General features: G+C 42.9%; 1 protein-coding gene across 1 annotated transcript in view; it reads right to left on the bottom strand.

Moving 5' to 3' along the window:
• The window catches only part of LOC122653641 (DEAD-box ATP-dependent RNA helicase 13), a 46,775-nt gene that overhangs the window by 22,753 nt on the left and 5,505 nt on the right, over positions 1 to 18,517 (bottom strand). Inside the window, exon 6 of the mRNA XM_043847547.1 lies at positions 6,428 to 6,816. Coding sequence (XP_043703482.1) covers positions 6,428 to 6,816 — 389 coding nt within the window. The remainder of the gene's footprint in view (positions 1 to 6,427; positions 6,817 to 18,517) is intronic.

Below are 18,517 nucleotides of genomic sequence, written 5' to 3'. Positions count from 1 at the left end.
TGGGGGGGGGGGGGGGGGGGGGGGGGGGGGGGGGGGGGGGGGGGGGGGGGGGGGGGGGGGGGGGGGGGGGGGGGGGGGGGGGGGGGGGGGGGGGGGGGGAGGAGAAAAAGAAAGCAGTAAAAATAATCAAGAACTGCTAAAGCGAAAAATTCACTGATCCACTATAAGGTAAGGTCAAATTACAAAGACTGAGATAACCATAATACTAAGTTTATTATGGGTATTTAAGATCTAATTCATGGTAGCTCCATCAGATTGGAAGTGAAACTAAGGGAAGGACAATGGAATTAAAACAAAACTAAAATGGAACCTTTTCTAAACCTTACCAACAAGATTCTTGTAACTTGTTAAAAGAGAGATGTAGAGAATGCTTGAATGAATAAATCGATCATTCAGGCCCTGTTTATATAAAGAACAGAATTACAACTGACAATGGAAACTTAACTCAGTCCTAGTCCTACTAGGAATTCCTAATACAACTAGGAATCCCAAACTAGGACTCGGCTGGGGAAAAACAATAAAAGGAATAAAAAATAAAGAAAAAGAAACATAAATAAAGTGGGACTAACCACCCTAAGTTCCTAACTCGACTAGGACTAATCCTAGTAAGCTAGGACAGGTAGGACCAATCCTAGTGGAACTAGGACTGCTTTTGGGGTAAGCAGTAAGCAGCCTATTTCAACACTCCCCCTCAAGTTGGAGCAAAGATGTCGATCATGCCCAACTTGACTAAATTTGGGATGAAACAATTTTCCAGACAATCCCTTGGTGAAGATATCAGCAAGTTGATCCGCAAATGTCACAAAAGGAATACAAATCAGCCCATCTTCTAACTTCTCTTTGATGAAATGCCTATCCACCTCAACATGCTTGGTACGATCATGCTATACAATTGTATGCTATACTGATTGCAGCCTTGTTGTCACAGTACAACATCATAAGAAGACGAATAAGAACACCAAGATCTTGTACCAACCCTTTAAGCCAGAGTAACTCACAAATACCCTATGCCATAGCCCAAAACTCAGCTTTGGCACTAGAACGGGCAACAACATTTTGCTTCTTGCTGCGCCACGTGACAAGATTTCCACCTACAAAGGAGCAATACCCAGAAATAGACTTGCGATTTGCAGAACCAGCCCAATTAGAATCAGTGTATGCTTCTATCCGTAGATGACCATGCGTAGACAAAAGAATTCCTTTTCCAGGAGCTGACTTCAAATAGTGTAAGATACGAAGAACAACCTCCATATGAGAAGAATAGGGATCATGCATAAACTGGCTTACAGTACACACGGCGACAGCAATGTCAGGACGAGTGTATGAGAGATAACTCAACATCCCTACAAGTCTTTGGTACTGGCCTTTATCAACAGGCTCCCCTTCTTTCTCCTTGAGTCGAACAGTAGGGTCCATAGGAGTATCTGAAGGATGGCAGCCTAGCAACCCGGTTTCAGCTAATAAGTCTAGGACATTCTTCCTCTGGGAGAGAAAAATGCCTTTAGAAGATCTGGCCACTTCAATCCCAAGAAAGTATCGTAATTTCCCTAGATCATTAATCTCAAATTCTTGTCCAAGGAAGGTCTTCAATCGTTTGATCTCATCACCATCATTACCAGTAACTACTATATCATCGACGTAGACTATAAGAATAGTGAGTTTTTCACCAGTCCTCTTTATAAAGAGTGTGTGATCAGCATTACTCTGCTTATAGCCCACAGAAATCATAACTTTGTGGAACCGGCCAAACCATGCTCGAGGTGACTGCTTCAGCCCATAAAGTGCACACTTTAGTTTACACATTTTTCCTTGGTTTCTGTCACAAGAGAACCCTGGTGGGACGTCCATATACACCTCCTCATCCAGTGCTCCATTTAGGAAGGCATTTTTTACATCTAGCTGCTGCAAATCCCATCCAAGGTTGACTGCACAAGATACTAACACACGAACAGTATTCAACTTTGCAACAGGTGCAAAAGTTTCCTGGTAATCAATGTCGTATGTCTGGGTAAACCCCTTGGCCACGAGCCGTGCCTTATACCTATCCACAGTGCCATCAACTTTCTGTTTCACCACAAACACCCATTTGCATCCAACGGTTTTCTTCCCAGGTGGAAGAACCACAAGCTCCCATGTGCTATTTTTCTTTAAGGCCTCCATTTCTTCCATCATAGCTGCCTTCCAGTTTCCGTCTGATGGAGCTTTCTGCCAATGGTTAGGAATACGAACAGAAGAAAGAGAGGAAACAAAAGCATGAAAGGATGGGGAAAGTGAGTTATAAGAAACAACATGAGATATGGGATGCTGAGTGCAAGTCCTGACACCTTTGCGAAGAGCAATAGGTAATTCAGGAGAAGGAATATTACCAGGTGGAGAGGCAGGTTCTGGATCCGGGTTCGGCAATTGGATGGATACTGGAGCAACAGTTGATTGAACCTGCTTATGTTTCCTTCCATAGGTCTTCACAGTACGGTCATCAATCCTCCTTTGAAATTCACTAATAGTCCTCTGGATAGGAGTTTGGACCGGGGTAGGTTGCTCCTCTTGAATAGAGATAGTCTCCCCCTGTATAGGAACCTCTCCCCCTGAGTCAGGGGAAGTACTGGGGACAGGCCGAACCGGTTCAGACTCATGGTAAACAGACTGAAGTGGAGGTGGAGAGTCAATAGTCAGCACATCTTCACTAACACTCTCCCCTTGAAGAGGTTGGGACACATAATATGAAACATGTTCATGAAAAACAACATCCATGCTAACAAAAGTCCGGCGGGAAGGAGGGTAATAACACCTGTACCCCTTCTAGGTAGCAGAGTAACCCAAGAAAATGCAGCGAAGACTACGTGGGTCAAGTTTACCAGGGGACCTTGTATCCCTGGCATAACAAGCGCAGCCAAACACCTTAGGTGGGACTATGAAGGAAGAAGAGCCAAGTAATAGCTCAATAAGGGCCTTGGAAAGAAGAACCCGACTGGGCAGCCTATTACTTAAATAGGTTGCAGTAAGAACTGCATCTCCCCAATAAAGGGAAGGGACATTGCGAGCAAACATAAGAGCTCTAGCCACCTCTCAATTTTTCCTCTCAGCCACACCATTTTGGGCTGGAGCGTCAACACAGCTGGCCTGATGGAGGATTCCATGGACAGCAAGGTATTTTTGGAACTGACCTTCCGTATACTCTTTCCCATTGTCACTCCTCAAAATTTTAAGAGTGGCAATAAATTGGGTCTTAATTAATTGATGAAAATGCTGAAAGCAAGAAGAAACTTCATTTTTTTTGTGCATAAGGTATACCCAAGTGAACCTAGAATAGCAGTCAATGAAAGTGACATACCACCGATGGCCAGTCAGGGAAGCTTTCCTACTAGGCCCCCATACATCAATATGAACAGTATGAAATAAGGAAGAGGATCTCTTATTAGAAATAGGATAAGTTGAACATGTCTGTTTAGCCAAGACACAAGGTTCACAAAAAAAATCTTCCTTATTACGATCCTTAACTAATGCTGGAAATAAATTTGATAAAGTTCCTAAGGGGGGATGGCCTAGTCTAGAGTGCCATTTATGTATTTCAGAAGAGAAAGATGCCAAAGGTAAAGATTGAGTAGGTGTAGGATCTCCATCAAGCAGGTACAATCCGCCATGCACTTTACCCGATCCAATCGTCTTCCCCGAGTCCAGCTCCTGAAAAACACAGTGAGTTGGAAAAAAAATCACTTTACAATTTAGGGATTTAGTGATACTGCTAATGGAAAGAAGGTTAGTTGTAAATTTGGGAATATGCAACACAGATGACAGGGTAAGGGAAGGAGAATAACTTATGGATCCTTTCCCTGAGATGGAGGAGAGGGACCCATCAGCAATTTTGACTTTATCCTTACCAGAAGCAGGAGAATATGTATCAAAAAGGCTAGAAGAACCTGTCATGTGATCAGTAGCAACGGAGTCTATGATCCATACTACCGATGCACAATGACCAGCAAAAGAAATACCTGTACGGGCAAAGAAGGAACCTGAATTGGCAGCAGACGTAGGAGAAGCAGCGGATGTGTTCAACATACGACGGAGAGCCTGGAGTTCTTCCTGGGAGAAACCGATGTCAGCAGTAGGAGTTGGGGCTACACTTTCAGTGTGATTGGCTTTGCTTTTAGACTTAGCACGTCCTCGTTTGGCCTCAAAATCAGCAGGCTTGCCATGTAATTTCCAACACTGAGCCTTCGTGTGATATGGTTTGTGACAATGCTCACATTTCACAGGCTCTTTAGTAGTGCTAGCACCAACACTGTCAAAAGAAGTAACGGGAGTGGAGGCAGCAGTCAGTAATGTAGATCTCTCAACTTTGGGAGTAATCATCATGGCAGCCCTTCTTGTCTCTTCACTGTGAACATAAGAAAAAGTTTCCTCCGAGGTGGGGAAAGGAATCCGACCAAGGACTTGTACCCGGATAGGATCATAATCATCATTGAGGCCAGCCAGGAAATCATAGACCCGAAACTAATCAACATAGGAATGATAGGCAGTGATGTCAGTAGTAGTAGTAGGTGAAAACCTAGCATAGTGATCCAATTGCTGCCATAAACACTTAAGGGCAGCATAGTATTTAGTGACAGACAGCTCCTGCTGAGTGGTATGTTGGAGTGTCTTCCTGATGTCATACACCTGAGCATCATTACCTGAACGGCCATAAGTTCCCTTGACAGCAGTCCAGATCTGGGTAGCGATGTCAAGGAGTAGATATTGACTGGAGAGGTCAGTGGTCATAGAATTCGTAATAAAGGACATCACCATAGCATCATTAGCAGCCCATTTAGTACGGGCAGCACCTTCTTCAGTAGGTTGTGTGGTGGTGCCAGTAAGATGGCCAGTGAGTCCCCTACCAGCCACAGTCAAGGAGATAGATCTGGCCCAGATGAGGTAATTTGATCCCTCAAGTTTAATAGCTGCAGCATAAGGGAGAAATGCTGTCCGCGGCTGAGAATCAACTCCAGAGTTGGCCGTGGTTACATCTGATTCCCCCATATTGCAGACAAAACAGTATAAAAACTGAAGGATGAGTCCCTTCTGTACCAACAAGAACCAGCCCTAAATAAAAAATCGATAGGTAGGGTTTTGAGGAAACCCTAGAAGAGAAGTCGATTGAGATTCAGGGGTCTTCAAGTCGTAAAAAAAATTGCAGAATCTGTCTTCAAAGTTGATGCAAATCTATGCAACAAAACTGCCCACGCAGAGAGGAGAAATAAACCAGATCGAGAAGCAGCAGGTCTTGAATATTTGTTCAAAAAAACCTGGAGAGTGATATGGATATATGCCTCAATGGTAGGAAGAGAAACAGAGACAGCAGCTGTCCAGAAAAACCTGCAGTGTTGGATCCCAAGAAAACCAGCCTGTAATTGTAAGAGAATCTGATCTTCAATAAGGGAGAACTCCAAAAAGAATTTGCAGAAGTGTGGGCAGCAGCTATCGATCAAAGAACTTCTTAAATCATCAATTGTTGAGGTGAAAAATTAGGGCAGCATCTACAAATCACCTCATTAGATCTGCCCTAAGTGGAGAAAAAACCAGAAAAAGTGAAGAGAGTTGAGTGGGGGGGGAAGATGGAGATCGAGTGATAATGGAAGGAGGGTGGGGGGCTAGGAACCAGGCTAGATCTGAGAGACTAGCTCTGATACCATGTTAAAAGAGAGATGTAGAGAATGCTTGAATGAATAAATCGATCATTCAGGCCCTGTTTATATAAAGAACAGAATTACAACAGAAAATAGAAACTTAACTCAGTCCTAGTCCTACTAGGAATTCCTAATACAACTAGGAATCCCAAACTAGGACTCGGCTGGGGAAAAACAATAAAAGGAATAAAAAATAAAGAAAAAGAAACATAAATAAAGTGGGACTAACCACCCTAACTCGACTAGGACTAATCCCAGTAAGCTAGGACAGGTAGGACCAATCCTAGTGGAACTAGGACTGCTTACCCCAATCGGGTAAGCAGTAAGCAGCCTATTTCAACATAACTAATTCAAAAGACTTCTTTAATCTAGTACTTAGATTTGACTTCACTTTTCAACCAAAATCCTAGGATTTAAATAGGAAAAGAAGGATCCACTCTAAGTTTAATTACCATATTTGTAAGATTTTTTTTTTACAAAATTATGATTACAGGAGTCTCTATTTTTAAATTAATCTCTTCTCCCTTCTTGTAACCACATAGACCCTACATGAATATACGAGCATTCATTGGAAATAATATAAATAATACCTGACAATGATCTAACCAACATAAAAAAAAGAACTAGCCTGTATGTTTTTCCCCTCAATGAAACAAAATAAAATAATAACAAGGTTCTACACGATCAAATTGCCAAGGTACATCACACTACCCTAGAAGAACAGTGTCCTAGGAAAAAGACAAGATAGAAAAGAGAGTACATACTCAATAAATGACTCTTCAAGTTTATTTGCCACAATTGAAGCATTTGTCAAATCAATAATAGCAGCATCAGCTCTCATCCCTGCTCGCTCAGAAAGAGTTTCTATAGAACTAATACCATCATTTGTGAAATGCTTCGATTTGAGCGATCTATGCTTTAACTTTTTCCGAAAATCAGCTGACAGAGATATAGTTGCAGAAAAGACGAGCGTTTGTCTTTTCTTTCTCTGGACGTTAGAATCTGTCACACAGTTCTGTGTAGCTCGGTTATGTCCTTCAACAGAGCCAATACTCATGGGCAGCATGTCAATAATAGACTGCAACTCATGAAAATGTCCACTCTCTACCATTCGATCAGCCTCATCCAATATAAAGAAAGACAAAGAGTGCAACTGCAAAACAAAATATTTGGAACTAATTAAGAAATTCTGCATAATGTTCTAATGTTTAAACAATGTTATAAGAACTTGGCCCACCACCTTTTTTTTAGTGAGGTGGTTTCCTTTTGAGATATTCATACTACTTTTCCAACAGTTTTAGTAAGAAGTTCTTTAATATTATCCAAAAAGTATATTTTTGTATTCCTCTATATCTGTGCATCATATATGAGATGTAATGCAGTGTTAATCTCAAACCAGTGAGATCCCATGGGAGATCAGCTTGCGACAGGATCGCAGGTAAGGAATGAAACCAGATTTTAAAAGAATTTTAATAACAGAAAATCAAGGAATCAGTTCAGCCTAAATTCTGGTCAAAGGCTCTAATTGGATGGCAGAATATAATATAGGAAATCAGGCTTGATCCAATGGTCATATCCTTGGGACCTGAAGATACCTATTTGAAGAAGAAATTTCCAAAATCTGAGAATCGATTAAAGTTTTAAACAAACCAGATTAGAAATTAATTTCAGTACCAAATAACAAGCCTACTGATAGTCAGAAATCTGAGATCAGACATAGAAAACAGAACTTGAAAATCAATTAAACTGAAATCAGACTTGTGGTAGCAAAACGGGAAATCAGTTTCAAGTTTGAGTTTTGAAACTGTAAGAAGGTTCAGATCATAAACCAATTGCTAAGTATGGAAGCAGAATTGAAATCCAATGGTTAGATTTGAAGTTTCAGAAAATTCCTAGTTTGAGTAAGAATTCAAGAAACCAGAAAAGGATAAGAATTTTATGTTACAAACATAATCAGAACTAATAAGTGATATGAAGAAAGAACAGAATTGCAGAAACCAACTTTGTAATCAATGGAGAAGAAGAGAGAAAAGAAAAGAAATCAGACTTGGCATACCAATCTCGTATGCCAAGCTCAACAGCTCCAAAACTCTTAACAAAACTTAAATTTCAAATCATCTCCAATTGATGGGGGTGTATTACATATACAAAAACCATCTAAAATTCTTAAATTGACTCATAAAAGGATTCCTAAACACTCTTTTATATTGACTTAATGTAAATAGACCCAAAACAGAACTTAAAATCTATTAAGCATCCTAACTAACTCAAACAACTCAACTCAACTCAATGCAGCATTATCCCAACTAAATGGGGTCGGCTACATGGATCCTTTCCCTCCAATCAGCACTATTCAAAGCCATACTCATAACAAGGCCTAAGCTGTGCATGTCTTTCCTCACCACTTCTCCTAGAATCATTTTAGGTCTACCTTTGGCTCTTTTAGCTTCTTCAATCTAAATCAAATCACTGCTCTGTACTAGAGCATCTAAAGGCCTTCATTGCACATGTCCATGCCACCTCAAACGACATCCTTGCAATTTATCATGTATCGGAGCTACTCCTAAATCAGCTCTAATATGACCATTCCTTATTTTCTCCTCTCTACTTTTACCACTCATCTATCTCAACATCCTCATCTCAGCTACACTAAGTTTATCTATATGATGTTTCTTTACTGCCCAACATTTAGCTCCATACATCCTAACTAACTCAAACACTTAATTACTAATTTCGTGTACTTACTTTACCCCCACTTTATGGGATTATAAATTAAGCCCATTTCAATAAAACCCAAGAAAATAAAAGGCCAATGCTTGTTTTCAGCCTATAGAACTGCCACTGGCACTTTATAGGCCTCCCAAGCTTGCGCCTAGGCCTCCATATGGGATGACATTGATCCAACCACTCCAATGCAACTGCATCCAAGTGAACACCTAAAGTAGGAGCATCCAAAATGACAGGCAATAGTTCTCCTTTCTGTGAAAGTTCTAATATGTTCATCCATCAAAAAAAAACCAAAGGCAACTTTACAATAGGCAATAGTTGTAATAATCCAATGAGCTTGATTGCAATCTGGAATGGGAAAGGATTAAACTTAGAAATTAACAGCCACAGAGGTCTAATGATAATTTTTTTTGGGTGAGTAAATATGTATTACCATACCCCAGGGTGGGGGGCAGGGAGAGAAAGAATATACAAGGGAGAAAGGGGGGAGGGGGAGAGACAACAGCCAACCTACGCAGAGGTGGTAAGAAAAATAGAGGCCAGATCAAGGCCCCAGTAGACTGCAATGTGCCTGTTCCTAGGGGTGTCCCTGACAGCGCGGAGATGAGCACGGCTGAGCTTGGAAGAGACTTCAAAGGAGATGGCTTTCCAAATCAGATCGAAGGATCGAGAGTTGGAAGTCCATCTCCTAAGGTTACACTCCATCCAAATGTGGTGAATAGCAGCTCCAAAGACCAGCTTTCCAATGGTGTCACAAATCGAGTTCCCAGAGAAGGACTTAGCCACCCAAAGCCATTCTCTATCAAAGGGGAGAGGTCTCTACTACGGTGCCAGACGGAGGAAAGGGCTTTTTTCCAGATGGTAGAGGTGAAAGGGCAGTCAAAGAAGAGGTGGGGGATGTCCTCAAGACCATTCCAGCAAAGGGAGCAGGCAGGGGAAACATGGATGTGACGGTGAATGAGGAAGGCTTGGGTTGGGAGGCAAAGGCGGAAGGCTCTCCAGGTGGTAAGGCTATGGCGGGGAATGTGGCCTTTGAACCCGACAAGGTTGTGCCAGGGGACAAAGGGGGCGGATGGGCGAAAAAAGTTCCAGGCTGAGGAAGTGCTGAAGAGGCCATTGGAGGAGGGCAACCACAAGAGTCTGTCAACAAGGGGGGGAGGGGAGTGGGGGAGGGGGGGGGAGAGCAGGCCAAATCCGAGCAACTATGGAGGGATTGAGACAAGGGGGGGAAACCAAGAACCAGCGGAAATGAGGCTGGAAAGGGGGGCATTTTTAGGAAGACCAGAGGAGTAAATGGACCTAGGACCGAGGACGCGGAAGAGGATACCAAGGGGATGCCAGGGATCAAGCCAAAGGGAGGTGGAGGAGCCACAAGCAATGGAGGAAGAGATCCCTCTGAGGGCCAAGGGGCGGAGGGCAAGAATCTTCCTCCAAATCCAGGAAGCATCAGAGGGGGAGGAGACAGTCCATAAGGCGTCGGACTTGAGAAGGTGAGAGTAGACCCAGTTAACCCAGATGGAATCATGATGGGTGGAGATTTTCCAGATTAATTTGAGAATGCCAGCAGTATTGGAATCTTTGATACGACGAATCCCAAGACCTCCCGCAGATTTAGGAAGGCAGATGGACTTTCAGGAGACTGGGTGGAGGAACCTGGATGTATCAGCCCCTTTCCAGAGGAAAACGTAGAAGAGGCGCTCCATCTCCTGGGAAATAGCTTTTGGTAAGCCAAAGATCCCACACCACTAGATGTAAGTAGCTTGGAGGACAGAGCAAATACAAACAAGACGGTCGGCATAGGAGAGGAGTTTGCTTTTCTAGAGCTGGAGGCGCTTGCGGATGTTGTCCAGCATAGGAGTGCAGTGGTGCTTGGAAAGTCGGGCCGGAATGAGGGGAAGATCAAGGTAATTGACTGGGAGGGAGCCCAGGGAAAAACCAGTCAGGAGTAGAAGGGAATCTTTCTCTGGATCGGAAATACCAGAGAGGAAGATTTTGGATTTAAGGAGATTGATGCGGAGGCCGGAGAGGGATTCAAAGAGATGAAGGGAATCCAAGATTGCAGATATAGAAGAGTGAGAAGATCATCAGATCATCAGCAAAAGTGAGATGGGTGAGATTGATATGCTTGCATTTAGGGATGGGAGAGATGAGGTGGATGTCCGTTTTGGATTGGAGGCTACGGGAGAGGACTTCCAAGGCGAAGGAGAAAAGGAAGGGCGAAAGGGGGCATCCTTGGCGGATACCCACTTTGGAGTGGAAAAAACCAGCAGGAGAGCCATTGACCAGAACGGAGAAGGAGGGGGAAGAGATGCAAGCATGAATCTAGCGGACAAAGGCAAGGGGGGGAAGCCCATTTGAGAGAGCACTCCGCAGATGAAGTCCTAACGAAGGGAGTCAAAAGCTTTGTGGAGGTCAATCTTCATAAGGGCGGCTGAAGAATGAGACTTGCGGTCGAAACCCCGCACAATCTCGGAGCTAAGGATAATGTTGTCCGCAATGCTACGACCAGAAATGAAGGCTGATTGGTTAGGACTAACCAGAGAGGGGATCACAGTCTTAATTCTGTTGGCAAGGATTTTAGCAATGAATTTGTAGATGAGGTTGCAGAGGGAAATGGGCCTAAAGGCCGAGAGAGAGGTGGCTCCCTCTTTTTTAGGAATGAGACAGATGAAGGTCTGATTGACCTGGGCCAGCTGACTTGGCTTATAAAAGAAGCTGCGAATGGCTTTGAAGAGGTCTCCTCTGATAGAATCCCAGCAACTCAGGAAGAATCCCATACTGAACCCATCAGGGCCAGGAGCTTTGCTGGATTTATGGGAGAGGATAGCCTTGGAGATCTCATCATCCGAAGGAATGCTAATGAGGGAATCCGCGAGCTGGGGGGGGAGAAACTTATTGATAAGGTCCAGGGGGATCGAGAGGGCTGAAAAGGGAGGCGGATTGAACAGATTAGAGAAGAAAGAGATGGAGGCAGCTTTGATGTCATGAACTGAAGTGAGGGGGTAACCATCAGAGGAGTGAAGAAGGGTGATGGAGTTAGAATAGAGACGAGCCTTCAGAGATCTGTGAAAGTAGGCAGAGTTAGAATCTCCTAACTCAAGCCACTTGATGCTGGCCTTCTGGCGCAAGAAGCTTTCCTCAAGAGAGGAGAGGGAATGCAATTCCTCAGAGAGGATCTTTTCCTCAGAGGCAAGAGAAGGGTTGAGAGGGTCAGATTGAAGTCTGAGCTGGACGGAAGAGAGATTGGATTTACAAGAGGAAAGCCTGGAATTGATGTTGCCAAAAGTGGAGAGGTTCCACCTTTTCAGGGCAGCTTTGGTGTTGCGGAGCTTCCTGGAGAGGGCGATGACGGGGAGGGAAGGGGAGGAGACCGGGGTACGCCAAGCCTTAAGGACGGTGGGAAGGTAAAGATGGTGAGAGGTCCACATGTCGAAAAATTTGAAAGTATTGGGGCCAAAAGAAGAGTAGGGGTGGATCTGGATGTAGCAGGGGCAGTGATCAGAGAGACCCTGAAGGAGGAAATTGGCGAGAGAGTGTGGGAAGGAGGAGAGCCAAGCCTCGTTAGAGATGAAGTGATCGAGCTTGCAAGCGATGCGGTCAGGGCTAGAGCGACTGTTATTCCAAGTAAGGGGGGAACCAGTCCACCGAAGGTCCTTAAGGCCGAGATCTTCTAAGCACTCATTAAAAGCAAGAACAGAGGGGGAGTCGATCGGTCTGCCACCAAGCTTCTCATCTTGGGAACGAACCACATTGAAATCACCACCTAAGCCCCAAGGGACAGAGTCCGAGGAGGGCTTGAGGAGGGAAGGTCATGCCAAAGAGAAGAGCGATCAGCAGCAACGTTGCTGGCGTAGACAACCGTCAGGATAATGATAATTTGAAATCATTAAGATCATATCCAGGTTTTTTATGTAGTCTTAGGTTTGAAAAGTCAAACTAGGAGCCAATTAACTAGGATCTGAACTGAATAGTAAATCGGGTAGGCCAAAAACGGGGTTTTTAGTCAAATTAGGGTTAGGGTAAGTTGATGTAGGGGAGTCTATCAGTGAAGGTTACGTTAAGGTTTAATGGTAGGAAGTGTGCCAAATTGAATGGGGCAGCAAGTTAGGGTTTTGGGGTTTTTTTTTGGGGGGGGGGGAACTGGAGGTGTCCAGCCTTTGGCCGACTAAATCCCCCAAGGCTCATGCACGACCCCGCAACACACATGAAGCGGGAGATACTGGGGCCCTCATGTTCACCAGGGAATTTCCTCTCAGGCGGGTGGCCCCAAGGGGGGAGGCGGATGAGATCGATCTTCTTGAGAGAAAGAAGAAAGAAGAAGAGAACAGAAGAGAAGAGAAGAAATCAGATTTGGGATACCTCCCCTTTAATCATGAACTGAAGGAAGGGAAGGGAAGAGAGATGAGATCGATCTTCTTGGAAGAAAGAAGAAGAGAAGAAATCAGATTTGAAATACCAATCCCGTATGCATTGCTCAACAACACCAAACTCTTAGAAAAAACTCATTCTTTATTCAAATCATCTCTATTTAATGGGGATGTATTACATATATATAGACCTTCTAAAATTCCTAATTTGACTCATAAAAGACTCCTAATCACTCTAATACACTCAATAAAGTAAATAAACTCAAAACAGAGTTCTATCAAGCTACTGAGTATCACGCAATTTAACTACTAATCCTGTGTACTAACACTATCCCCACTTTATAAGCTTGAAAATTAGGCCCATTACATCAATAAACCCAAAAAAAAGAAACCTAAGGTCTATAGAACCCAACCATGGGTCAAAATAAAGTCTTTTGAGGCCTGATTGACCCAATTGGACAATCTAAACTGTTAGCAGATTTAGAATTAGAGTTTACTGCTTGGATGATCAATGACTAATCCCAAGCTTTGTATTTGTAATAAACAATCAAGATTACATGGACAAAATTGCCCCTAACATAGCCGACTCTAATATAGAGTCGGCTGTACATAATAAAAGGCATAATAAAATACTGAAAAGTCCAGAATACCCCCACGGTATTCTGTCCCATACAATCCAACACTCCCCCTCAAGTTGGTGCATATATGTCATACATGACCAACTTGACTAAAATAGGATGAAACATTTTGCCACTGATCAGTAGACTTCACAAAGGAAAGACCATGGGGGTACCCCTAGGTGAACACATCAGCTAACTGATCAGTAGATTTCACAAAGGAAACACAGATGAGTCCAGCTTCAAGCTTCTCCTTGATGAAATGTCTGTCAACCTCCACATGCTTAGTGCGATCGTGTTGGACAAGGTTATGAGTAATGCTAAGAGCAGCCTTATTATCACAATATAGTATCATGGGAAGATGGACAGCAACACCAATATCTTGCAACAATTAAGCCATAACAGGTCATAGATTCCTTGTGCCATGGCACGAAACTCTGCTTCAGCACTGGATCTTGCCACAACATTTTGCTTCTTGCTACACCATGTGACTATATTCCCACCCACAAAAGAGTAATATCCGGAGATGAATTTTCCGTCGGTAGAGCTAGCCCAATCAGCATCAGTGTAAGCTTCGACCTTTAGATGACCATTGGGGGATAAAAGAATCCATTTTCCTGGAGCAGACTTAAAATATTGTAGGATGCGAAGAACTGTCTCCATATGAGAGGAATAAGGATCATGCATAAACTGGCTTACCAAACTCACGGCAATAGCTATGTCTGGCCGAGTATAAGAGAGGGAGATTAGTTTGCCAACCAATCGCTGATAGCGACCTTTGTTAACTAGTTCACATTCTTCTTCCTTGAGCCTTGTAGTAGCTTCCATGGGAGTGTCTGCAGGATGACACCCTAACAACCCAGTCTAAGATAATAGATCTAGGACATATTTTCTTTGAGAAAGAAAGATGCCCTTGGAAGATTGAGCAACCACTATGGCTCTATCCCCAGATAATATTTTAGAGTTCCCAGATCCTTTATTTCGAATTCACGGCCAAGAAAGTACTTCAGTTTATTGATCTCATCACCATCATTTCCAGTTACCACAATATCGTCCGCATAGACTATGAGAATGGTTACCTGATCACCAACTCGTTTGATGAACAAGGTATGATCAGCATTGTTTTATTTATATCCCACAAAAACCATAGCCTTGCGAAACTTGCTGAACTAAGCTCTAGGTGACTACTTCAACCCATAGAGGGCACGCTTCAATTTTCAAAACTTGCCCCTGGTCTCGTCATCAGAAAAACCTGGTGGAATATCCATATATACCTCTTCCTCTAGCTCTCCATGGAGGAAGGCATTCTTTACATCCAACTGTTGAAAATCTCATCCAAGATTTACAGCACAAGATAACAATACTCTTACAGTATTGAGTTTCGCCACTGGTGCGAAGGTCTCCTGATAGTCAATTCCATATGTCTGAGTGAAGGCCTTTGCAACCAGACATGCCTTATATCGATCCACTGTCCCATCAACCATCTGTTTGACCACAAACACCCATTTACATCCCACTGGTTTTTTCCCTGGAGGAAGATCCACAAGATCCCATGTATGATTTTTCTTCAAAGCTCTCATTTCTTCCAACATTGTTGCCTTCCACTTTCCATCTGTAGAAGCTTCCTGCCAATTTTTAGGAATGGAAACAGAAGAAAGAGAGGACACAAATGCACGAAAGGATGGAGAAAGAGAACTATAAGAAACAAAACGAGATATGTGATGCTGAGTGCAAGTCCTAGTACCTTTGTGATGAGTAACAGGTAGGTCGGAAGGAAAAATCTTACCAGGAGAAGTAGGGTCTGGATCCAAAGTCGGCAACTGGATAGGTATTAGTGCTACAGTGGATTGAAGCTGCCCTTTTTTAGAACATCCTCTTTGATAGGTGATGATGTTGGAGTTGTCAATTATCTTCTGAAATTCACCAATGGTTCTCTGGACAGGAGTCAGTTCCCCCTGAGTAGGAATTTCACCATCACTATTTGTCATGATCTCCCCTGTATAGGATTCCCTTCGGCTAATGAAGGGCAGAGCTTGAAGAGTAGGATCTGTAAGGAACAGAACAGGGGAGGCAGATTCGGTCAAAGAAGGGGAAACCTCAAGAGGCTACAACACATCTTCACTAGGACTCTCCCCCTGAAGAGGTGGTGAAGAATAATATGAAAGGCTTTCATGAAAAATGACATCCATACTGACTAGAGTACGACGAGCAAGGGGATAGTAACACTTGTAACCTTTCTTGGTCGGAGAATAACCCAAAAAAAATACACCGTAACCCACGGGTTCAAGTTTGCCAAGGGACTTGGTACCCCTGGCATGATACACACAGCCAAACACTTTGGGTGAGACCACAAAGGAGGAATTCCCAAGTAAAACCTCAACCAGACTACAAGAGTCAAGGACCCGAGTAGGTAACCAATTAATGAGATAGATTGCAGTGAGAACAACATCCCCCCAATATTGAGGAGGAACATGTCGAGCAAACATCAATGCTCTGGCCACTTCTAATAAGTGGCGGTTCTTCCTCTCAGCCACACCATTTTGGGCTGAGGTATCCATACAACTAGTCTGGTGAATAATGCCATGGTCAGCAAGGTATTTTTGGAAGTGACCATCGTTATACTATGTTTCATTGTCACTTCTCAAAATTTTGAGAGTGGCCTAGAATTGAGTTTGGACCATCTTATGAAAATGTTGAAAACATGCAAATGCCTGATTTTTTGTATACATAAGATATACCCTTGTGTTTCTAGAGTGACAATCAATAAATGAAACAAACCAACGATGACCAGAAAGAGAAGTTTTACAACTAGGGCCCCAAACATCATAATGAACCACATGGAAAAAAGAACTTTTATTTGAACTAAAATAAGTTGAACGTGTCTGTTTGGCCAGAACACAAGCCTCACAAAAAAATTCATCCTTGTTACAACCTACTAATAAACTAGGAAACAAACAAGATAAAGTACCTAATGGGGGGTGACCTAATCTAGAGTGCTATTGGTAAAGTTCAGAAGAGACCAAAGAATTCTGGTGGAGTGGAGAAGGACGACCATCATCAAGCAAGTACAATCCACCTTGCACTTTACCACATCCAATCGTCTTCCCTGTCACCAAATCCTGAAAAACAGAGTGGGAGGGAAAAAAAGTTACTTTGCAATTAAGATCACGAGTAAGACAACTAATGGAGAAGGTTAGTAGTAAAATTAGGAATGTGTAAAACAGAAGACAAGGTAAGGGAAGAAGTGCAGTTAATGGATCCTTTTCCAGAGATGAAAGAAAGAGAAACATCAGCCACCCAGACTTTATTTTTCCCAGAAGTGGGAGAATAGCGAAGAAAAAGACTAGAAGAACCAGTCATGTGGTCTGTGGCACCAGAGTCTATGATCCAAGGATGGGAGGCTACGGAAGCACAGGGGCCACTAAATGAGATACCTGACCGGGCAAAATATGAACCTGAAGGAGCAAAGGAATTGGCAGTAACTGATGTAGTAGAAGCGGCAGTAGCAGAAGACTTTAGCATACGTAGGAATGCCTGTAGATCATCCTGGGATAAACCAATATCAGTAGCAGGGGCCGTAGGAACAGTCTCAGGGCCTCTTTGGTATCACTTTTTATTTTCATTTTGGCCTATTTAAATTTTAAAAAAAAATCATTACTAAAAACCATTATGATAAAAAATGAAAAACTGTTTGGTAACTACTAAACATAATAGATTGTAGAATGAAAAATGAGTTTGGTAACTACCTATGAGTAAATAATTTTCACAATAGATAGGTGAAGAAATTCTCCCATTACCCATCTTCTTCCTCCTCTTCTTTCTTCTGTCTTATCTTTAGACCTTTTGGGTCCTAAAATATAACATCAATCTATGCTAGATTAACTTCAATCCTGCAATTTGTTATAATCCAAGTCAATTAACCCAATCAATTTGTTACAACACAAAGCAATTAATCCCTTATGCTAGATTGTACGATGCAGCCCCAATCTGAAACCTTCTTTATCTCTCTCTCTCAAATCTGAATGGTATTCTTCAATGGATTACAGCAGATGGGCAGAAATACAACGTCAACAACCATCAAACCCTAATCCATGAGGTGAAGGGGGTTATCGTCTTCAACCTTGGGACGAAACTGCAACTAGCAGAAACCAGATTTGGTCTCGAGGGAACTTACTCAACTAAGCTTTGTTTACTCTGATATCTCAATCAAAGAATCATACCTCAAAGCCCTCATGAATTCAACAAGTATCATATCCAAACAAACAATATGTTCCAAGCAATGAACAGCTGCAACAGATCTGGTGGAATGGTCTCTCAACCAGATATGATTTCTGGGTTTACTCACAATAGGAAAGCCGAATGGGATAGGGGGTTTTACTGTTTGAATCGCCCAAGAAAGGGGTTCCTTCAACCCTAATCACAGGGAGAAAGAAGGAGAAAGAGATAACAGAAACCAAGGAGGACTGTTGTTACTGCCTAGAAAAAAGAAGGAACAGTAAAGGTAACGATAGCTACGAAGTTGGCCCTGAAGCTGGCCTTCGTCCTACAGGAATCGACTCCTATGCTGCCTTTAATTCGTACCGTCTTCCTCCTCCTACCCATGTAGGTTTGGAAGGGATGGGCGGGCGGCTGCAGGTGGGTTTCTCAAAGAAGAAGAAGAAGAGAAGAGGCGGGTGGAGGAGGAAAAAGAAGAAGAACTCAAGGAGTGGGGAAGGGGGATTGCAAGAGGAGGAAGAAGAAAGAAGGGGTAGAGGAGGTCGGGACCTGCCTTTCTAAAAATAAAGCAAATGACGCTTTTACCCTCGACTTTGAGGGTTTAAGAGCACATGCTCATTAAAGAGCGAAGTGAAGGAAAAACAGATTGCCATAATCCATAATGGACTCTTGAGTCCATTATCATTTTGGGGGTGTTTTCAATTATTTTGATGTTTTGTAAATAGAAATAGGGTCCATAAATTGTACCAAACACTTGTGAAAACATTTATGTGTCAGAACATGAAAATGAAAAGTAATACCAAAGAGGCCCTCAGTGTGATGAGCCTTGGTTTTTTATTTTTTCTTGGCAGCCCGTTTTGCTTCAAAGTCAGTTGGTTTCCCATGAAGTTTCCAACATTTCTCTTTGGTGTGGTAGGGCTTATTACAG

The sequence above is a fragment of the Telopea speciosissima genome, chromosome 3, assembly GCF_018873765.1.
Source record: "Telopea speciosissima isolate NSW1024214 ecotype Mountain lineage chromosome 3, Tspe_v1, whole genome shotgun sequence".
Taxonomy (NCBI): domain Eukaryota; kingdom Viridiplantae; phylum Streptophyta; class Magnoliopsida; order Proteales; family Proteaceae; genus Telopea; species Telopea speciosissima.
The sequence above is the reverse complement of the archived record's forward strand: the minus strand, read 5'-3'. Positions and strand labels throughout refer to the sequence as shown.